Here is a 21699-nt window from a genome sequence, read left to right on the forward strand (position 1 = left end):
TACCCTAATTGAATACACCGAGGGAATGAGGTGTGACCACGATATAGTTGAGTGAGTATAATTGTACACAAGCAAGTCCAGGGATATTATTTTTGACCCAGCAATGTACTACATACAGAAGCAGGGAGGCACACACTCCCTGCAACTCTCTCAACTAGCACAGGACATATGGAGGTGGGCTATATCTCAAAACATATTCCTCCTAGCCCAGCATGTTACGGGAGTACAAAATACTATAGCGGATCTGTTAAGTCGTCAAACGCAACAGACCCACAAGTGGGAACTTCATATGCAAGTTCTTCAACCATTCTTTCAGATGTGGGGACAACCTCAAATAGACCTATTTGCCACCCACAAACGCAAAATGCCCAAGCTTCGCTGCCAGATATCCACACCCACTGTCAAAAGGCAATGCGATATGGATGAATTGGTCAAACAGATTTGCGTACGCTTTTCCACCTCTACCACTCATGCCACTAGTCGTCCGCAAACTACAGCAGCATTCTCTGACCCTCATCTTAGTTGCTCCAACGTGGGCCAGACAATCGTGGTACACCACACTGCTACAACTGTCTGTAGCACCGCACCAAAAACTACACCTGTCTCCACACCTCTTAACACAGAACTGTGGAGAGATCAGACACCTGGACCCAGCTTAGCTCAACCTTGCGATCTGGCTCCTGAAGTCTTAGAATTTGGATATCTGAACCTTCCTCCAGACTGCATGAATGTCATTAAAGAAGCTAGACGTCCAACCACTAGGGCATGTTACGCGGCAAAGTGGAAACGTTTTGTGATACATTGTCACAACAACAATATTGATCCCCTAAATGTGTCTATTCAACACATCATAGGATACTTACTGCATCTCCAAAGATGTAACTTAGCCTATACGTCTATTAGACTACATCTTGCTGCAATAGCAGCATATCTGCAAAACAGACATCTATCTCTGTTCAGAGTGCCTGCCATTAAAACCTTTATGGAATGCCTTAAAAGAATAATCCCTCCCAGAGTACCACTTTTGCCTGTGTGGAATTTAAACGTTGTTCTCACACTGTTAATGGGACCTCCCTTTGAACCCTTACACAGATGTGAATTACAATTTTTTAACATGGAAAGTTGCTTTCCTAGTAGCTATCACTTCTCTGTGGAGCGTTAGTGAACTACAAACACTAACCATCCAAGAACCCTTCTTGCAAATGCATCAAAATAAGGTAGTTCTACGTACTAATCCAAAATTCCTGCCCAAAGTCATTTCGCCCTTCCATCTCAATCAATCCGTGGAACTTCTAGTTTTCTTCTCGCAACCACAGTCCGTAGCAGAAAGAGCTCTTCACACATTATATCAAAAGAGCATTGCTATACTACATAGAAAGAACTCAACCTTTTCGTAAGACAAAACAACTTTTTGTGTCTCTCTCACCACCACACAAAGGTAATCCCATTTCAAAATCTGGGATAGCTAGATGGATTGTCAAATGCATACAGATTTGTTACCACAAAGCTAAACGTACGTTATCTGTTCCTCCTAAAGCCCACTCTACAAGAAAAATAGGGGCTTCAATGGCATTTTTAGGAAACATTCCCCTAGATGACATCTGCAAAGCAGCTACTTGGGCTACACCGCACACATTCACAAAACACTATTGTGTAGATGTGCAAACAAAACAAGCAGCTAATGTAGGCCAGGCTGTTCTCAAAACATTATTCCAAACTACTGCAACAGATAGGAGTGGTCACCGCTAGGAGTAGGTACTGCTATACAATCTATGCACAGTGTGCAATCTGCAGCTCATATGCCTCGAACGGAAAATGCTACTTACCAGTATGCATCTGTTCTTAGCATGTTGAGCTGCAGAGTTGCACACGCCCTCCCGCCTCCCCGGCTACCCTTCTCTGTTCCAGTATTATCTTAATTAGATACAAATTACATGGGCATCCTTCCTTTTCTTGCAAAGCTCCATCATTTCCCTAATGGCGAAAAAAAATCTGGGGATGAAGCCGATGCCCATGCGCAATGTGGTCCTAAGGAGGAGTCGCCTATCACGTGACTTCCAAAGAAGTTTTCAGGACAACAACAAACAGCAAACATCCGGGCCCAACACTAGGTGGCGATCTATGCACAGTGTGCAGCTCTACATGCCAAGAACAGATGCATACTGGTAAGTAGCATTTTCCATCTCGGAAAGGAGACAAGATGGAAAAAGAATTGCTTGTTCCTGAGAGGCTTGTCACACCTACTTACTGGCTGAGAGTAAAATGCAAAATGTCAGGTACTTTACCTAAATATTTAGAAAAACCAAATTGACTATTTAACTGTATTATTAGTAACTATTAAAAACAGTAGTTTGGGTGACTTGTCTGGGCAAAGAGGACTGCTCTGAACTTCACACACTGGGCTTTAGTGATACAGGTCGAATGACACAATGATTACCGTGGTTGTATTATTTTACACATTGTCCTAAATTTACCCTGACGTGGGTTGTGATTATCCTTTGAGGAGGGTAATCTGTCACCCCAATTAATAATCCTATTTTTAATAATCCAGTTTCTTAAAAGTGCCAACATCTCCTTCTACTGTCTCTAATAACTACATGGGTTGTATTGGAAGAAAAATGGCAACTGTTAATGTGTGCTTTGGGGCAAAAAAATGTTCTTTCAGTTTAAATTCTTTTTTTTATATATTTATTTTTATTGAAAATTTTTAACACAAAACAGCAAGGCAAAAGGAGACATCATTTACAGTACTGATTCCAAGACGGGGAAGGAAAAACACATCACAGTCCGTAATCAATGCAGCTAAGGAAAGGAAGGGGGAGGGGGAAGGGGAGAAGGGAGAAATCCATGACAGAACATATGCAAGACGATATTGGACGGTAGGCTCAGGGAGACAACAGAACATATGGGATATCTAGTACAGGTGGTGTGCATATATGTCCGCGGTACTCATTCCAGGGTCCCCACACTCTACTCCCATTTTCGGGGTTTACCACTGGCTAGGTATAGTCTTTTCCCTGAACATGCACCAGTCCATGTTTTCCTTCCATGTCGCAACCGTGGTCGCCCTCGGGGATCCCCATAACTGGGCAATATCCCTTTTAGCAATCATGGTCCCCAGGGTTACCCATTGCGTCTGAGCTACATTATGATCAGTTGGTTCCCACACATTCAATAGACCGCCTGGCTTCCGGCCGAAGAGTAATCCCCATAACATCATCCATCACATCATGCACCTCACTCCAGTAGGCAGAGATTTCACAACATTCCCAAATAATGTGGAGGAATGTCCCCACCTGCCCGCAACCACGTTTACATAACCCATCCTCAGAAAAACCCATGTGAATCAGACGAGGGCCCGTGACGTAAATCCTATGCAGAATCTTAAGCTGGATCAACCGGAGTCCCGCTGGGATCGCGACTTCCTTTGGAGAGGAGATCGCAGACTGCCAGTCTTCGTCATCCAGTTCAAGTCCGTCACGGGTCCATTGCTCTCGGAGACATGTGAGGAGGTCTGTTCTATCATTAATCAGTTTTTTATAAACGAGGGAGATGGTGCTATCAGGCACATAACCATCTAACAACCTGTCCTCAAGCGGAGATGACTCCGGAACCACCTCCCCGGCCTTGAAGACCGAGCGCAGGGCATGTCGAACCTGTACATAGCGGAAATACTCGGTGCTATTCAATTCAAACTCCTCCTGTAACGACTCAAACGATTTTACCTGCCCCTTAACCCAGAGGTCGCCGACCTTGCTGATACCGATGAGGTCCCACTTGTCGAACCCTTTGGTATTCCAGAGTCTACCAAGCTTGTCCGAACAAAAGAGCGGGGTCGCCTGAGTCAGACGATCAGTCCACCCCGTTGTGTTGGTCGCATCTCGCCACAAACGCACTGCTATCCTGATGGGGCCGGACAGCACCCCGAAGGCAGACTTGGAATACAGCGCCCTATAGTAATTGCCACCGGGAAGTAGCCATCTATCCATAGCGAAAGCGGGGTGTGGTGTGGAGCCATATATGCCATGGTTAATAGCTCCCATATGGGACGCCCAGTAGTAACGCTTTGTTCGAGGCATGTGGGCTGCTAAATTCATATCTTAGCATTAGATCGCCGCCTAGTGTTGGGCTCGGATGATTGCACATTGTTGTCCTGGAAGAGTCTTCGAAGTATCCTGAGATAGGTGGCTCCTCCCCTGGACTACAGTGCGCATGGGCATCGGCTCCATCCCCAGATTGTTTTTTTCCGCCATTGGGTTCGGATGTGGTCTCGACGTCTTACTGTCGGAACCAAGTAAAACTATCTTTTAGCGGCCAAAAGGCCTCGATTTTCTTGCGTCGGTATTGTCTGCGCTCGGTCTCGAGTCTTCCGTCTCTTGGAGCCGGAATAAGCGGAGTTTTCTTCGCTTTCTAAACTTTGAGGCCTTCTCATCGCGACACGACTGCAAGCCTTTACGGACATGGAGCGGAGCCCGTTTAAGTACTGCCCGCTCTGTGGGTCCAAGTACCCACACATCGATCTACACCCCGTGTGTAACAAATGCCTTTCACCGGACCACGACGACGGCAAGTGCAAGGCCTGTGCACAGTTCCGCTCCAAGAAAACTCTCAAGCTTCGGCGCGCGGTGCGCTTGGAAGCTAGGCAAGCGGCCCCAGATCCGGAGAACATCTTCGGCGACCAGGAAGAAGAGGTCCAGGGTCACCAGCTACAAATCTCCCCTTCACAGACGGAGGTCGAGGCGGATCCGGGAGACGACGGTGTCGCGGGTCAGGTCCTCGAATACGTCGAAGAGGTAGGAGACGACGATGAGATTTATGGGGCCGCGGCGGATAGCTCAGCGGACGAGCTCTGCCCCGAAGGTTACGAGGATACCGACCGGGACACGGGATCGCCTGTCGGCCTTACCCAGGACCCGTTGCCGCAAGCCACAGCCCCGCCTTCGGGCCCGGCTACGGACTCACTTGCTGGGCACGCTGTTTCGAAACCGAAACTGAAACCATCGGGGTCGTCCACACCTAAAATGGCCGACCCGAAATCGAAACTGAAACCAAAGGACTCGAGTGTCCCTAAGATGGCTGCCGTGCCTGTGAAGAAGTCGGTGCCCGTCGCCCCGTCGGCTCCGTCGACCTCCGGTCCGCAGAAGCCGAGGAAGTCTGTCGATTCCGATGCTCCGAAATCGAAACCGACGCCCGAGGAAGGGGCCCCCAAGAAAGATGGTCGGCACGGATCAGCGGCTACGGCGCCGTCCAAGCCCGCCAAGGTCGGCTCCAAAGAGGCTACGCACAAGAAGTCTGCGCCCCGGACTCAAGATTCGGAGGTGCCGAAGACGGTTTCCGCGCCCAAAACGCACAAGGCCCGCGAGGACGTCGGATCCGAGGGACCGCTCAAAGCATCCTTGTCGGCGACGAAACCCACTGGCAGTGTACCGTCCCCCATTGCGGATTCACTGCAGAGAATCAGGGAGAAAGCCTTTGCTCCATCGGCTCCGATGCCATCACCGCAGCCGCAAAAGGACGCTCCGGCTAAGCCTTCTGGGAAACTCCTCTTTCTCTTGCCACCTAAGGAGGCGCCGAAAGCGTTCTCGACGAAATCGGCTCCGAAACAGGGTTCCTCGCTGCCTGACCCTCTTCCACGTCGTGTACTCGAATCGGAAGACGATTCAGAGCATTTCATCGATGCTGCCACCGGCAAGCTGACACTCTATAAACGGAAGATCACTTCTGAGCCGGTGGACCCCTACGTCATCCCACTGAAAAAGAAGAGGGTGCCCCTTGACGCCTCAGGCCTCACGGAACCGATTCAGCCTCCTCCAAGACGGAGCCCTACTCCCTCCCCAGAACACTCTGTGGGTGAGGAATATGATGAGGATGAGCAGTACAATTTCCCTATCGATGAACCTGATGTTCAACCAGATTCATACGACGACACTGGTGACCAGAACACCCAAGGTGTGGGCCAAGACCCGCAGACCTTTAATGCACGTGCATCCCCGACTGAGGACTCAGCAGGATTTCATGCACTAATTGAAAGGGCGGCGGCCAATCATGATGTGGACATGCATGCCGACCCGGTTGAGGAAGACTTCCTTTTTGACACCTTTGCCATATCTGAAAGGACAGTAAAGACACTTCCTATGCTGAAAGGTGTTCTCAAACATGCTGGGGACATTTTTAAGGAGCCTACGAGGGCGAGAGTGGTCAACCCTCGCATTGAAAAGAAGTACAGGCCTGCACCTGCGGACCCCGTCTACATCCGGGGACAATTGCCACTGGACTCTCTTGTGGTTGCCAATGCCAGGAAACGTGCCAACTCCCAGACAACGGGTGAAGCTCCTCCCCCGGATAAGGAGTCCAAAGTGCTTGAGGCAGGAGGCAAAAGAGTGGCTGCACAGGCGGCAAACTTTTGGCGCATCGCAAATACACAGGCGCTCCTGGCGCGTTATGATAGGGCGCACTACGACACCCTAGAACAGGTTATACAACACCTGCCCCCACAGTTCCAAGAAGGCACCAAAATGCTTATTGAGGAAGGAAAGCTAATATCAAATGCAGCCATCAAGTGTGCACTTGACGCTGCGGACACAGCTGCTAGGGCTATCAACACTAGCGTTATGCTGAGAAGACAAGCGTGGCTCCGCATCTCAGGGTTTAAGCAGGATATTCAGACGACAATTCTGAATCAGCCAGTCAATCCTGATAGTCTGTTTGGTCCGGATGTTGACACCACCCTAGAGAAAATAAAGAAGGACACGGAAACTGCTAAGTCTATGGGGGCCCTGCAGTCCCAACAGTTTCGTGGCAGCAATTTTCGTCGCTCAGGTGCACGTGGAGTCACCAGAGGACAGATGGGTCAACAATCCCAGTTCTCCAAAGGTGGGGCGCAATCCTCGTTCACTAAACAGAACAAGGGAGGTTATAGGAATAACAGCAACAGAGGTTGCGGCAGAGGAAACAACAGCTCCCGCACCTCTACTCCAAGCAAACAGTGACTTTCTGTCGCTGCCCCCCGACCACGTAACACCTGTCGGGGGGAGACTGCAGCAGTTCCTGCCCGTCTGGAGAAACATCACCACAGACAGGTGGGTGCGACAACTAGTCCAGTATGGTTATTGCCTAGAGCTGAAATCCACTCCACCCAACATCCCACCGAGGCAAAGGCCTATGTCCGCAGAGCACTTGCACTTATTGCAGCAGGAAGTGGTGGCGATGCTGCAAAAAGGCGCAATCGAGCTCGTGCCGGTGGGGGAGGAAGGCACAGGGGTATATTCCCTGTACTGCCTTATTCCAAAGAAGGACGGTTCTCTCAGGCCCATTCTCGATCTACGTCCCCTCAACCTGTACATACTGTCAGAGCATTTCCATATGCTTACACTGCAGCAGATTCTTCCCTTGCTAAACCAGGGAGACTTCTTAGCGACCTTAGATCTCAAGGATGCTTATTTCCACATTCCACTACACCCGTCACACAGGAAATACCTCAGGTTCACTATTCAAGGCAGGCACTACCAGTTCAAAGTCCTACCCTTCGGAGTCACTACGGCCCCGAGGGTGTTCACCAAGTGTCTAGGGACAGTGGCGGCGCACCTCAGGAGGCAGAATATCCATGTCTACCCCTACCTAGACGACTGGCTCGTACAAGCCAAGTCAGAGCAACAGTGCGCCGCAGACATGTCGACTACAATTCACCTTCTTCACGATCTGGGTTTCTCCCTAAATTACCCAAAATCGCATCTTCAGCCGGCACATGTCCGGCAGTTCCTGGGTGCTACGATCAACACCCTGACAGCCATGGCTCAGCCAAACCAAGTCAGAATCGACAGCATTCAGTCACTGATCCAACGATTCCGACCAAGACACTCCCTGCCAGCGAGAGTGTTCATGCAGTTGATAGGCATGATGGCCTCCTGCATCTTCATAGTCCCTCACGCACGGTTACATATGCGCCCGCTCCAGGAGTGCTTAGCGAATCAGTGGACACAGGCTCGTGGGCAATTGACAGACCTAGTGTTGGTTACCAGTCGGGCATACGACTCTCTGCATTGGTGGACTCCACACAACCTTTGCAAGGGCCGACTGTTCCACGAGCCCGTGCCGCAGATTGTCCTGACGACGGACGCATCTCTCCAGGGATGGGGAGCTCATGTGCTCACTTACACAGTGCAGGGACTATGGACGACGCAGCAACAGAAGATGCACATCAACTATCTGGAACTGATGGCAATCTTCATGGTGCTCAAGTCCTTCATTGTACATCTGAGCAACAAGGTCGTGCTAGTCCGGACGGACAACATGACCGCGATGTACTACATTCAAAAACAGGGGGGCACCCACTCGCCACAGCTGTCTCATCTGGCTCAGAGCATGTGGAAGTGGGCCATTCAGAGGAACATTTTCCTCATGGCAGAACACCTCCCGGGCAAGGACAATCAGATGGCGGATCTGCTCAGCAGATACAGCCATCAGATGCACGAGTGGGAGATACACCCTTCTGTTCTCCACCCGTACTTCCAGCAGTGGGGTCATCCGGAGATAGACCTGTTCGCAACAAAGGAGAACGCAAAATGCCGACTCTTTGCCGCCAGGTTCCCTCACCCACAGTCGCAGGGGAATGCGATATGGATGAACTGGTCAGGCAAATTTGCATACGCTTTTCCGCCAGCCCCTCTAATACCGCTGGTCGCAAGAAAGCTAAGGCAGCACTCCATGACTCTCATCCTGGTTGCTCCAACGTGGGCACGACAGGCTTGGTACACCACGTTCCTCGAACTCTCAGTGGTGCCGCATCAAAGACTGCGCCTCACGCCCAGTCTTTTGACGCAGAACCATGGAGACATTCAGCATCCAGATCCACAACAGCTCAACCTGGCGATCTGGCTCCTGAAGTCCTAGAGTTTGGATACCTTAACCTACCTCCAGAATGCATGAGTATCATCAAGGAGGCGAGGAAACCAACTACTAGAGCATGCTATGCTGCTAAGTGGAAGCGTTTTGTCATCTACTGTACGTCCAATGACATCAACCCACTAGATGCATCTATACCCAACATCATCTGCTATCTGTTACATCTCTACAAGTGCAATCTGGCGTACACTTCCATTAGGATACATCTCTCAGCCATAGCGGCTTATCTTCAGAACAGGCAGCACCTCTCTGTCTTCAGAGTGCCCGCCATTAAAGCCTTCCTTGAAGGTCTGAAGAGAGTCATTCCCCCAAGAACACCACCAGCTCCGGTGTGGAACCTCAACGTCGTTCTCACCAGACTGATGGGGCCACCATTTGAGCCACTGCACTCGTGTGAGCTCCAATTCCTTACGTGGAAAGTGGCCTTTCTGATAGCTATTACGTCTCTGAGGCGTGTCAGTGAGCTGCAAGCGCTCACCATACAAGAGCCGTTCATTCAAATTCACCCAAATAGGGTAGTGCTCCGCACTAACCCTAAATTCCTTCCTAAGGTGGTGTCACAGTTTCATCTTAACCAAACTATTGACTTACCAGCATTCTTTCAAAACCCGCAAACGGTGGCGGAAAGAATGCTCCATACCTTAGATGTACGGAGGGCGTTGATGTACTACATAGACAGAACACAACCCTTTAGAAAGACAAAACAACTCTTTGTTGCCTTCGCACCACAACACAAAGGCAACCCAATTTCCAAAGCAGGGATAGCCAGGTGGATTGTTAAGTGCATCCAGATATGTTATCAAAAAGCCAAGCGCACTTTAACAATACCCCCCAGAGCGCACTCCACACGCAAACTGGGGGCATCCATGGCTTTCCTAGGGAACATTCCTTTAGAGGATATTTGCAGAGCAGCCACGTGGGTCACACCACATACCTTCACAAAACACTACTGTGTTGATGTGCATTCCAAGCAGCAAGCAGCTGTAGGACAGGCTGTTCTCAAGACACTTTTTCAGGTTTCTGCAGCTGGCACGGGCAACCGCCGCTGATGGAGGGACTGCTATGTATTCTATGCTAAGATATGAATTTAGCAGCCCACATGCCTCGAACTGAATATGCTACTTACCAGTATGCATCTGTTCTTGGCATGTAGGGCTGCTAACATTCATATCGCCCGCCCTCCTCCCCGGTGCCTGTCGCAGCTGCAGATATACTATTGTATTTATTCTTTAGCATGGACATCCTTTACACTTTTCACTCCATCTTCTGCCACAATGGCGAAAAACAATCTGGGGATGGAGCCGATGCCCATGCGCACTGTAGTCCAGGGGAGGAGCCACCTATCTCAGGATACTTCGAAGACTCTTCCAGGACAACAATGTGCAATCATCCGAGCCCAACACTAGGCGGCGATCTAATGCTAAGATATGAATGTTAGCAGCCCTACATGCCAAGAACAGATGCATACTGGTAAGTAGCATATTCAATATCCGGGAGGGCAATGCCCCTGTCATACCATGAGAGCGTCAGCTTAGCAAGAGAAATACGCGGTCTGCCGTCCCAAATCAGCTGTCTTTGAAGGTCTTCGATCGCTCGGAAATAGCTAGCGGGGCCGATATCATAGGCATTCTGAAGAGCATAAAGAAAACGAGGTAAAGACATCATTTTAAAGAGCACGGCACGACCTAAAGGCGAAAGTGGGAGCCTTCGCCAGCTCGCGACATCTTGTTTCAGACGCAACAAGGGCGGGAGAAGATTTTGCTGATAACGAGTTGCCGGGTCCAGGGAGATGTAAATACCCAGGTATTTGAACCCTGCGTGAGCTGTCTGAATGGGACAGTTACGCGGGAGAGAGGGAACCTCGCCTGAGAGAACATATAAATAGGATTTCGTCCAATTGATAATGAGGCCCGAGTTTCTACCGAACGATGCCAAAACGTCACATAGTACCATCAGAGATTTTCGCGGCGATGTCCAATACAAAAGAATGTCATCCGCGTAAAGCGAAATACGATCCTCAAAGGAAGGAGACCACCGAATACCCTTCATCGAAGGCTCCCATCTGATCCACGCAGCAAGGGGCTCGAGGGCCAGAGCGAACAAAAGTGGCGATAAAGGACAACCCTGATGAGTCCCCCTCAAGAGAGAAGGGAGCCGACACTCGACCATTGACAACAGTTTGCGCAAGGGGATCCTCGTAGAGCAGTCTGACCCAACCAATAAAACCCGGTCCAAAACCAAACTTAACTAACACCGCCCACAAGTATGACCATTCCACAGTGTCAAAGGCCATCGTGGCATCCAGAGACGCCAAGATGGCCGGCTCACGCAGCGTCGATGCCCTCGCGAGAACACCATGCAAACGCCGAAGATTAAGAGCGGTGTTTCTGTGCGGAATGAAACCGGACTGATCCGGATGGATCAAGTCTCCGATAACAGTGATTAGTCTGTTTGCCAGGATTTTCGCCAGGATCTTAGGCTCGGCGTTCAAGAGGGATATTGGACGGTACGATGCACATCTGTCTCTGGGCTTTCCCTCCTTGTGAATCACCACAATGGTCGCTAAACGCTGATCACGAGGGAGAGAGCCATACTCCCGGGACTCGTTAAACATATCTAGCAGATAGGGAGCAACTCTATCAGGCCTCAACTTGTAGAGTTCAATAGGTAGGCCATTAGGACCCATCGCCTTTTCCGAACGAATCGCAAGAGCAACTTCATCAGCCGTTATGGCTTAGTCAATCAGCTCCCTGTCCCCGTCAGGGAGACGCGGCAGAGAGATATCTCGTAGTAAGAGATGCGAATCCTCCTCAGGTCTGTCAGACACTGAAGAGTACACCATCTGGAAATGATCCGCAAACTGCTGAACAATCTCTATAGGATCAGAAACCCGAACACCACCAGCCGTCTCAATCACGGGCACCACTCTACTGGCTCTATCCCTCCTGTCCAGCCACGCGATTAATTTACCGGCCTTATCGCCAACATCATATAGGCGTCCCTGCTGCTCCCTGCTCATAGCTTTGGCGGCGTCAGTGACCAATGTCCTGTATTCAAGCTGTTTCAACCGCAGTACATGCGTCACATCACCGGTGACCCCTCGCTCGAGTTCCAAAGCAGAGATCTCCGCCTCAATTTTAACTACCTCTTCTTCTCTCTGTTTCTTGACACTTGCTATTAATGACAGGGCCTGGCCCCTGAGAACCGTCTTAAAGGCTTCCCAGAGAGACATAGCCGAGGAGACCGACCCCTCGTTTTCCTGAAAATACTGATCAATAGATTTCACCAGAGCTGAACGAGTCTTGGAGTTCCGAAAGTACCAGCGGTTAATCAGAGCAACCCGGCCCTCCACCTCAGAGCCCAGCTCAATCTTAAGCCATATCGGGGAGTGATCGGAGATACCACGGGCCAGATGCTTAACCTCAGTGACAGAGAGGTCCTGCCCCACAGGGATCATAAAATAGTCAATCCTGGAGAGGCTGCCGTGCGTACCAGAAAGAAAGGTATATTGGCGCTGCGTAGGGTGTAACAATCTCCAGCAGTCGACCAGACCCAGGGTGTCCAGGAAATCAGACAACCAATTATGCGCAGTCCCAAGGTCCCTGGGCGGGTGCCGATCTAGAAGACCGGAGAACAACCGCATTGAAATCACCACCTATAATCAAGGATCCCTCGGGAAGGGAAAGAAGAACCGGCCCCAGGTCTGCAGAAGTAGATGACTGAAGGCCAGGCGGAACATATATAGAGACCAGGGAAATGATCCGGCCCTCCCACCCACCCGTGATGGCAACATATCGCCCTCTGTCATCGAGTACAGTGGCGTCAACTTCAAGCGGGAGAGAAGTCTTTAGCAGGATACCAACCCCCCTAGACCCAGAGGAAAACCCAGCATGCGCAATCAGACGGTAGCCCCTCCTGTTCATAGCCCGGCAGGTGTTACCCATCAGGTGTGTCTCTTGAAGGAGAACTACATCTGGGGAGAGACCTTTCAAAAGCTGTAACACAACACTACGTTTTATCCGATCCCCCAGGCCATTCACATTCCAACTCATCAATTTCAACTCCCTACCCCCATACCGGAAAGAAAGGAAGACCCAACCCCTGGTAGAATGCAGCACTTCGATCAAAAAGGATAGAAATAAGTTGCCTTGCACAAAAGAACACACTATACCCAACAAAACCCCCCCAGCAACAACCCGTTACAATACCCCCCACCCAGCACCCCTGCATAAAACCAGGAAACCACCCAAACTTGGTGTGCCTGTCGCCCCCCCCCCCATCAAACTAAGCTACAAGAAGAAACACAGAGGAGGAAAAGGACCCTCTACTGACCCCGCAACCCCCGTAATATATTGATCAGATCAATTGTCAAAGTCATCGAACCACAGTTCGAGGTCGGCACAGGACCTCGGGACTCCGGCACCTATTCCTGGTCTGCTTGTCCTCCCTCCGCTCCACCAGGCTGGCTCTCTGGAGAAGACTGATTCGGTAGAGGATCAAGCCAATCGGCAACAACGTCCGGACGATCGAAAAAGTAGGTCCGCTCCGCATATTCGATTCTCAACCTAGCCGGGAACAACATGGCGTACTTGAGACCCATGCCTCGCAATCGTCGTTTTACACCCATGAAGCCAAGTCTGTCTCTGGACTGATTGTGTGAAGTCTGGATAAAAGCTGACTGTAGTATTTTCAAACTGCGTAGGGCCATTAGTTCGTGAAGCCTGCAGCACAGCATCCCTGTCTCGAAAGTTGAGGATTCTGGCTATTATAGGACGTGGAGGTGCTCCCTGTTTTGGACAGCCACCCGGGACCCTGTGGGCACGTTCAATAGTGAAGAATTTACTCAGTCCCTTGGGCGCAAGATGGCGAATGATTAAGTCCTCCACGAAGAGGTCCGCAGCCGGGTCCTCTGCTTTTTCCGGAACCCCTATGATGCGGACGTTATTGCGGCGAGCCCTCCCTTCATAATCCTCGAGACGGCGTATAATAAGATCGCTGCTGGTCTTCAAGCGATCAACGTCTGTCTGCAGTGACATCACTCGTTAGACTGGAGGTCTTAATGTCCAAAGATTTGACTTTTTCATTTGTTTTGCCCAAATCCGCACGGATCAAATTCACATCAATCGCAACGGTATCGAGTTTATGTGCAAGGGCCTCAATTTGGTGTCCCAATGTGGATTTGACGCCATTAATGGCGGCCATGACGTCTTGTAGGGTCGGCTCGGTCGACGATGTAGATTGTTCCTTCGTGCCGGCTCCCCCAGGAGAACTCTTCATCTGGGTATAGCGGTCCATATTATTAGATTGCATGGAGCCACCTCGGCGAGTAGTCTTAGCCTTCACCTTGTCTCCGTCAGGCTTCCCCGCCATTGATGGAGACGGGGCACCGTGGCTCCGTAGAGCCGGACAAGAGAAGGGCAATCCCTGACCTCGTCATGCAGCAGCAATCCAGGCCCGTGGTTACAGGACGAAAGATCTCAGTATCCGGTGAGAGCAAGCGGTACCTTCACGGGTGGCTCAGTCGCTACCTGCGAACTCCGGGGTAATCCCTTCCACAGTTACTGGTCACTTTGGAGTCAAAACCGAAAGTGAAACCGATCAGACCGGTCACACCCGCCTCTCGCGAGCCGCTGTTGTTCAATTACAGGTTGGGCAGCATGACCACTTCACAGCCGGGCATCGTGGAGGGGGAGGCCGCAATCTTCAATGCGCCATAACTTCGGTCCCCGAGGTCCGATTCAGAGTCAGACTGCAGTATTCACCTCACGCGTGGTTCATCTGCACAAAAACAGCAGTGAGGAGCAGGATATAAGACAGGATAATTGCAGGAGGTTGCGAGGGTCTCGGGAGCCCTAAGCTCACGCGGCCATCTTGGTTGCGCGCGAAGCTCTTCCTCCCAGTTTAAATTCTTGGTGTTGAAATATTCATCTCCACTGTGTGATCTGTTCAGAAAGCACTTGTCACATTCTTGCTGTATTGTTTGATCAGGTGATTATCATGTGTGGACATTAAGGAATGTACCTTATAGTTCTCAAACATGGGAGTCCTCCCCAGATTCAGGGTACTAGCCCAGACCACAACGTGCAAGGTATGCACTGTCAAAGAAAACCAATTCAGAAAGGAGAGAAACAGTTGGTGTGGTGCATTGTTGGAACCTTTTTCCGGAGGAGTACTAAAGAGTTCTTGTGCTAGTTTCTCATTGTATTGTGTATTAAATAGTGCTATAAAATATCCATTAAACGTGAAGTGTTGTTGGATTCTGCCCCTCCCAAACCTCTTAACTGTCAACAGGGCAGGGTTAACATTGTTATGATTGCCAATACTGGAAAGCTTTACACAAGTGAAATTAATTATCTAGTAATTTGCACTTATTCATTCATTCCCATATTAGAATCGCCCACCATGGATGAGTTCTGCGCCCTCTGAAAGCAGGCTGTATGGAATGCAGAGCAGCAGTACTAATAATCCTGGAGGCCTCAGTGGGCAGCATAGTTTCAATCATCCTATGACCAATATAGGAGGACCCCAATCCTCTCAAAACCCCAATGGACCACTTCCACCTTGGATGCAGCCCCCTCCCCCACCAATGAATCAAACTCCACACCAGTCTGGACATCATCAAATGGGTAGGTCAATCACTATACATGTTGGGGACTTGTGGTTTCTGGATGCGCTTAGTAGTTGTTGCTATGATTTGAAAGTATTTGTCATATGTAACATTTAATTTATCCTCATGCAAGTAAAGTTGTTTGCAATACTATAGTTAACCAAGTCAAAATATCTTGCGTGAAATAACATCTTGTGCTCCATATGTCAGTCTGACTCGCAATAAAATGTAGCATTATCTGTTGGTGCGGATGGTTTTATATGATCGTACCATGTATGATTGTGCTGAAGGATTTGTTTTTCAACATGTTTTGCTGTTTGTTATGGTTCTAACCTGATTTAAATTTTTTATCGTATGCTTTCCACCTGAACTTTGATTTCTACATGCAGGGATGATGCATCCTACTCATATGGGAATGCTGCCGCCACCGCCACCCCCACCTCCGCCTGGCGGACAAGCACCTTCAGGGCCCTTGCCTCCCTGGCAGCAGCAACAGCAAGCTCCACCCCCCAACAGTATGTCCTCCAATGCACCGTTACCATGGCAAAGTGAGTTAAAGTTTTTTGTTCTGTCAAAGAAATAAGTGGGTAGTGCTGCAAATCACCACCTCAGTTTTCACTGCAGAAAATAGCTGCCTTACTCCTATTTTTGCACAGCTGGTCTAAAATCCTACTATTTTACCACATTCTCTTTAGCAACTAGAGATTGCCTGAGAGCTGTTCTATTAGCAAAACAGTGACCGCTACAGAAAGAACTGCCTGCTACTATTTATGATATCGAGGGTGTGGTGGTATGTACTAGGAATGTTAGGCACATCTTCATTTATATAGTTTGCATAAGGAAACCTGGGGTGGAAGAAGCAGCAATATGGTATTTAAATGTTCATGATGACTGCTGTGTTCCACCAATGTATTGAGGGGTCCATTTGAACCTACAAATGATGCATAGTTGAGCCCACCTCAAATTACTGCACAGTGAGAATGGAATCTGAAAAATTACAATAGTTTTCCTGCTTGACCCACTTGTACAAGCTATTGCCTACTCGCTTTTTGGAATTCTGCCCAGTTTATTAACTTGGTACTTGAAATGTGGAACATTTTCCTTTTTTTGGGTTTCACTTTTATGCATTTCATAAATGTATTTAATGCAGTTTTCCTCTACTGCTCAACCTCTTTGTATCAGTACCAATCCACTCCTCCCCCTGAAAACGTGTAGTGAGTAGATCTGTTGTGAACGAAGTGCCGTTGACTTAGGTTTCGCAGAAACGGAAATGCAGTTGTGTAACAAGTCATATTTTTGTTTTTTTAATTCGTACAAATGGTACACCATTGTCCGATCTGCAATAGTATTTGTTGGCTGGAGAGTAAGGTAAAATGATAAATGAATAGTTTCTCAGTCAGTAAATTATTAGGTAACATTGTGGTGATAGTTTCTTGTGTTTATTATAATATAATGAATATACCACATTTGCATGTACGATTTTGTTTTATAAAATAATGCAGATGTTGCAGAATATTCTCAGAGTTGCAAATAAAAACATTTTGGAGGTAAATTGGAATTGACCTGCCGTTCGTTTTCCTTTGTAAACGAATGAAGCTTTGCCTTGCCTGTTTCAGAATTAGTAGAGCTGCTCCTTCTTTGAGTTTTACAAATCCTGCTTTACTAGTTCCACGACTGAAAGAAAAGGTAAGCCTTTCTCGAATTAAATAGGATGAGTCATTGTGGTGAGGCCGATAGCAAATTGTAATTTTTTCCACTTATGTAATCTCATCCTGGAACAAATATTTCTCTTCCAGGGGATACTCATCTATAGTCATACGCACTGAATAATCCCCGCCCATGTGCGGGATCCCAGAGCATATATAAAAATACATATATATGTGTATGTTTAGACAAACCAGTACAGAGTACTTTCAAAACATACATATACACATGTATACAGACATGAATATACAGCCTAATGTACTTCCAAAAGGCTAATCTGCCAAATTTACATGGAATTTTTAGAAAAAGAATATCTCCCGTATTAACACTGCAACAGAGTACATGTACTGTAATATATGTTCCAACACAGACCTTTAATTTCAGAAAAAAGGCAAATAGCAGGCAATTAGCTCATAGGCTGCATAGCAGAAAAAAACATCACAGTAATAAACAAGCATTTGCAATGAAATAGGTCTCGCATTAATTACGTTTGAGCTATTGGCATTGCGAAATTTTGCAACACCAATTGCCCAAAAGTCTATAAATTGTAGGCCAAAAAAATGTGTATTTTTTTTTGTAGCAATGGTGGCATGCTGCGCTTTAGATGAAGATGTTTAATAGTAAAGTGTGCCATTCTGCGATTGCTACAATAGTTAATTGTGGATGCGTTAACAATTGATGTGTGCACTGATGGCTGGTGCAATGTGTGTGCCTGTACAAATGGTGCACTGGTGGTGTGTGGGCCTGGTGGAAGTTTGCGTGGACGGCCGGTGGTGTGTATGCCTGGTGAAAGCGTGCACTGATGGCTGGTGGTGTGTGTGCGCCTGTTGAAAGCGTGCACTGACGGCTGGTGGTGTGTGCCTAGTGGAAGCGTGCACTGACGGCTGGTGGTGTGTGCCTGGTGAAAGTATGCACTGACGGCTGGTGGTGTGTATGTCTGGTGAAAGCTTGCGCTGGTGGTGTGTGTGTGCCTGTTGAAAGCGTTCACTGACGGCTGGTGGTGTGTGTGCCTGTTGAAAGCGTGCACTGATGGCTGGTGGTGTTTGTGCCCGGTGAAAGCGTGCACTGACGACTGATTGTGTCTGTGCCTGGTGAAAGTGTGCACTGACGGCCGGTGGTGTGTATGCCTGGTGAAAGCGTGCACTGATGGCTGGTGGTGTGTGCCTGGTGAAAGTTTGCACTGATGGCTAGTGGTGTGTGTGTGCCTGTCCGGCTGGTGGTGTGTGTGCCTGGTGAAAGCGTGCACTGATGGCTGGTGGTGTGTGTGCCTGGTTAAAGCGTGCACTGATGTCTGATGGTGTGTGCCCGGTGAAAGCGTGCACGGACGGCTGGTGGTGTTTGTGCCCGGTGAAAGCGTGCACTGACGGCTGGTGGTGTGTGCCTGGTGAAAGTATGCACTGACGGCTGGTGGTGTGTATGTCTGGTGAAAGCTTGCACTGATGGCTGGTGGTGTGTGTGTGCCTGTTGAAAGCGTTCACTGACGGCTGGTGGTGTGTGTGCCTGTTGAAAGCGTGCACTGACGGCTGGTGGTGTGTGTGTGTCTGGAAGCGTGCACTCAATCTCACACTAGGTAGTAATTAAAAACTAATATTGAAAAAGGTCACCATTGGGCCCTATATTCAGGTCCTTAACTTCACTGGCTAAAAACACTGATCGAGTTCTAAATAATTCATGTAAAAAAATGTAAGTAATCCATGTCAGTATTTTAGTTCTTGTTTCCATTTTCCGTTTAACATTCTTAGGAAATGCAAGATTTAGGGCCAGATGTAGAAAGGCTATTACCTGTCGGTAACGGCCGAAATCGGCCGTTACCGAACGGTAATACATTTTTCCTATGTGGGAGGCGCATTTACTGATTCGGTAAATAGCGAATCTGTATGTTCGAGGCATATGGGCTGCAGATGGTACATTTATGAATAGATCGCCATCTGGTGTTGGGCTCGGATGATTGCACTTTGTTTTTCTTCTGGAGAAGTCTTTGTCGTCATAGGTGACTCCTCCTCTCGGTGTTAGTGCGCATGGGCATCGGCTCCATCCTTAGATTGTTTTTTTCCGCCATCGGGTTCGGATGAGGATCGAAGCGCTCCGGACCGACTTCAACAAAAAAGATTATAACCGGCGCGTATTCCTTTCCAAATCGACGGTATCGTTATCGAACGCGACTTCACTCCATACCGACGCGATTCGAAGGACGACGACTACGAGAAACTCGACGTAGTCCAGCCCGGGGTCCATGGAAAGGACTCCATTCAAAAAATGTCCAACGTGTGGTGCTAAGTTCCCACACAAGGACCTACACGAGGTGTGCAACCTCTGCTTGTCCCCTGAACACGAATCCAGGGACTGTGAGGCCTGTGCAGCGTTCTCGTCAAAGTCGACGATTAGAAACCGTCGAGCCCGAAGACACGAGGTATCGAGAATGCAGTCACAAGCAATCCCGGAGCTGTTCGAGGACCAGCAACCAGAAGAGGAGGAAGAAGAGGCCGACGAGGCGGGGTCAGAAGCGGACGAGTCCGACGTCGAGGAGATCGACGTCCAACAAACCGTGAGTGACGACGTCCCTTTACCGAAAAACAGACCCCGCACGGTGTCGACCCCGCCCTCGAGCCCGGTCAGACAACCGAAAAAAGTTTCCAACGCCCCGCCTTCGAGCCCGGCAACGAAACAGAAACCGAAACACTCGGTCCCCCATCATGGTGGTTCCGGTTCCGATAAACCAACCACATCGACATCGAAGCACCAGGTCAAGGAAAGCTCGAAGTCGAAGCAGTCCATGTCGACACCGAAGCACGCTTCGGCGCCAAAAACACCCTCGACACCGGGGACATCTTCGATACCGAAGAAATCGGATCCGAACAAAACTTCGGCACCGAAAACACAAATGGACATTTCAAAGAAAAGACACCTTTCGGAACCGAAAACTGCGGTACCGACACAGGAACACGGAACGGATCCTAAACAAAAGACTTTGTTTATTGACCCAAAGACTGGCAAGGTAGTCACAGAGCTACCTAAAAAGAGGAAACATGAACATTTGGACGACAAGGCTCATCCAAAGAAGAGAACAATGGGGACGAATACAACTCCTCCCCCTTCTCCCAAACCTCACACACCATCTTCGCCTATTCCTCACAATAGGCCAGATATTCCTCCCACACGTCCATCTACACCTACAACAGATGGAGAAAGTGACACAGGGGAGGGGGGACACCCTGGGGATGATGAGGACACAATCCCAGAGGAGGCAGACCCATGGGAGGAGTATAATGTGGGATCAGGTAATGATACCGACCTTGAGTCATATCCCTCAAAACCTTCACCTCCTGATGACAATACTGGGTTTGCACAACTCATTACTAGAGCAGCAACATTTCATAAGGTAGACCTACATACAGAACCTCTAGTACAGGACTTCTTATTAGAGACACTACCTACTGCACAAAGAACATCAGGAACACTACCAATGCTAAAAGGTCTTCTCAGTCATACATCAGAGATATTCAAAGACCCAGTGAGGGCTAGGGTATTGAACCCAAGAATTGATAAAAAATATAGGGCAGCTCCAAAAGACCCAATATACATTAAGGGACAAATTCCTCTAGACTCACTAGTGGTCACAAACGCTCGCAAGAGAGCAAACTCTTTATCTACGGGAGAAGCGCCACCTCCTGACAAAGAGTCTAAACTAATAGATGCCTCTGGCAAGAGAGTAGCATCTCAAGCGGCAAACAGTTGGCGCATAGCTAATACGCAAGCACTACTTGCAAGGTATGACAGAGCGCATTATGATGAATTAGAAACACTCATCAAACATCTCCCTAAAGAACATCAAAAGAGAGCTGATCAACTTATACAAGAAGGGAAGTTAATTACTAACACTTCAATAAAGTGCGCCCTAGACGCGGCAGAAACTGCGGCAAGGTCGACAAATACAAGCATCATGCTAAGGAGACATGCATGGCTCAGAGTGTCAGGATTCAAACAAGAGGTACAAACCTCGTTACTTAATCAACCTTTTGATGGGAAAACACTTTTTGGCACAGGGACAGATGAGGCCCTAGAAAAAATGAAAAAGGATACAGAAACGGCTAAATCAATGGGAGCATTGCAGCAGCCGACACAAAGAGGTTCCTTTCGTAGATCCACCTATAGAGGAGGATCCAAAAGTACAGGTACAAACCAACAGCAAACCTCTTTTACACCTACATCACCCAGAGGTAATTCTAGAGGTGGATACAGGGGTAACAACAACAAGGGTAGAGGTCGCGGAAACAACAACAACCGCAACTCTCCAACCCCAAAACAGTGACTTCATAGAGCTTCCCCCAGACCATATAACACCGGTAGGGGGACGCCTATCACAGTTCCTACCTGTCTGGGAAAACATCACATCAGACAAGTGGGTAAGACAAATTATCCAACATGGTTATTGCCTAGAACTCACAGCTACCCCACCAAACATCCCCCCCAAACAGTGTCCAATGAAA

General features: G+C 48.8%; 1 protein-coding gene across 5 annotated transcripts in view; it reads left to right on the forward strand.

The window, feature by feature from the left end:
* Nucleotides 1-21699, forward strand: part of SF1 (splicing factor 1) — a 147104-nt gene that overhangs the window by 70603 nt on the left and 54802 nt on the right. For 4 of the 5 annotated variants that reach the window (XM_078660472.1, XM_078660473.1, XM_078660471.1 and 1 more), the window contains exons 10-11: nt 15293-15527; nt 15898-16056. In XM_078660472.1, the coding sequence (XP_078516598.1) occupies nt 15293-15527; nt 15898-16056 (394 nt within the window). Of the gene's footprint in view, nt 1-15292; nt 15528-15897; nt 16057-17124; nt 17195-21699 lie in introns of all 5 variants that reach the window. The other variant, XM_078660474.1, reaches the window with a different exon arrangement.

This window comes from Lissotriton helveticus, chromosome 9, assembly GCF_964261635.1.
Source record: "Lissotriton helveticus chromosome 9, aLisHel1.1, whole genome shotgun sequence".
In the NCBI taxonomy this organism is placed as follows: Eukaryota; Metazoa; Chordata; class Amphibia; order Caudata; family Salamandridae; genus Lissotriton; species Lissotriton helveticus.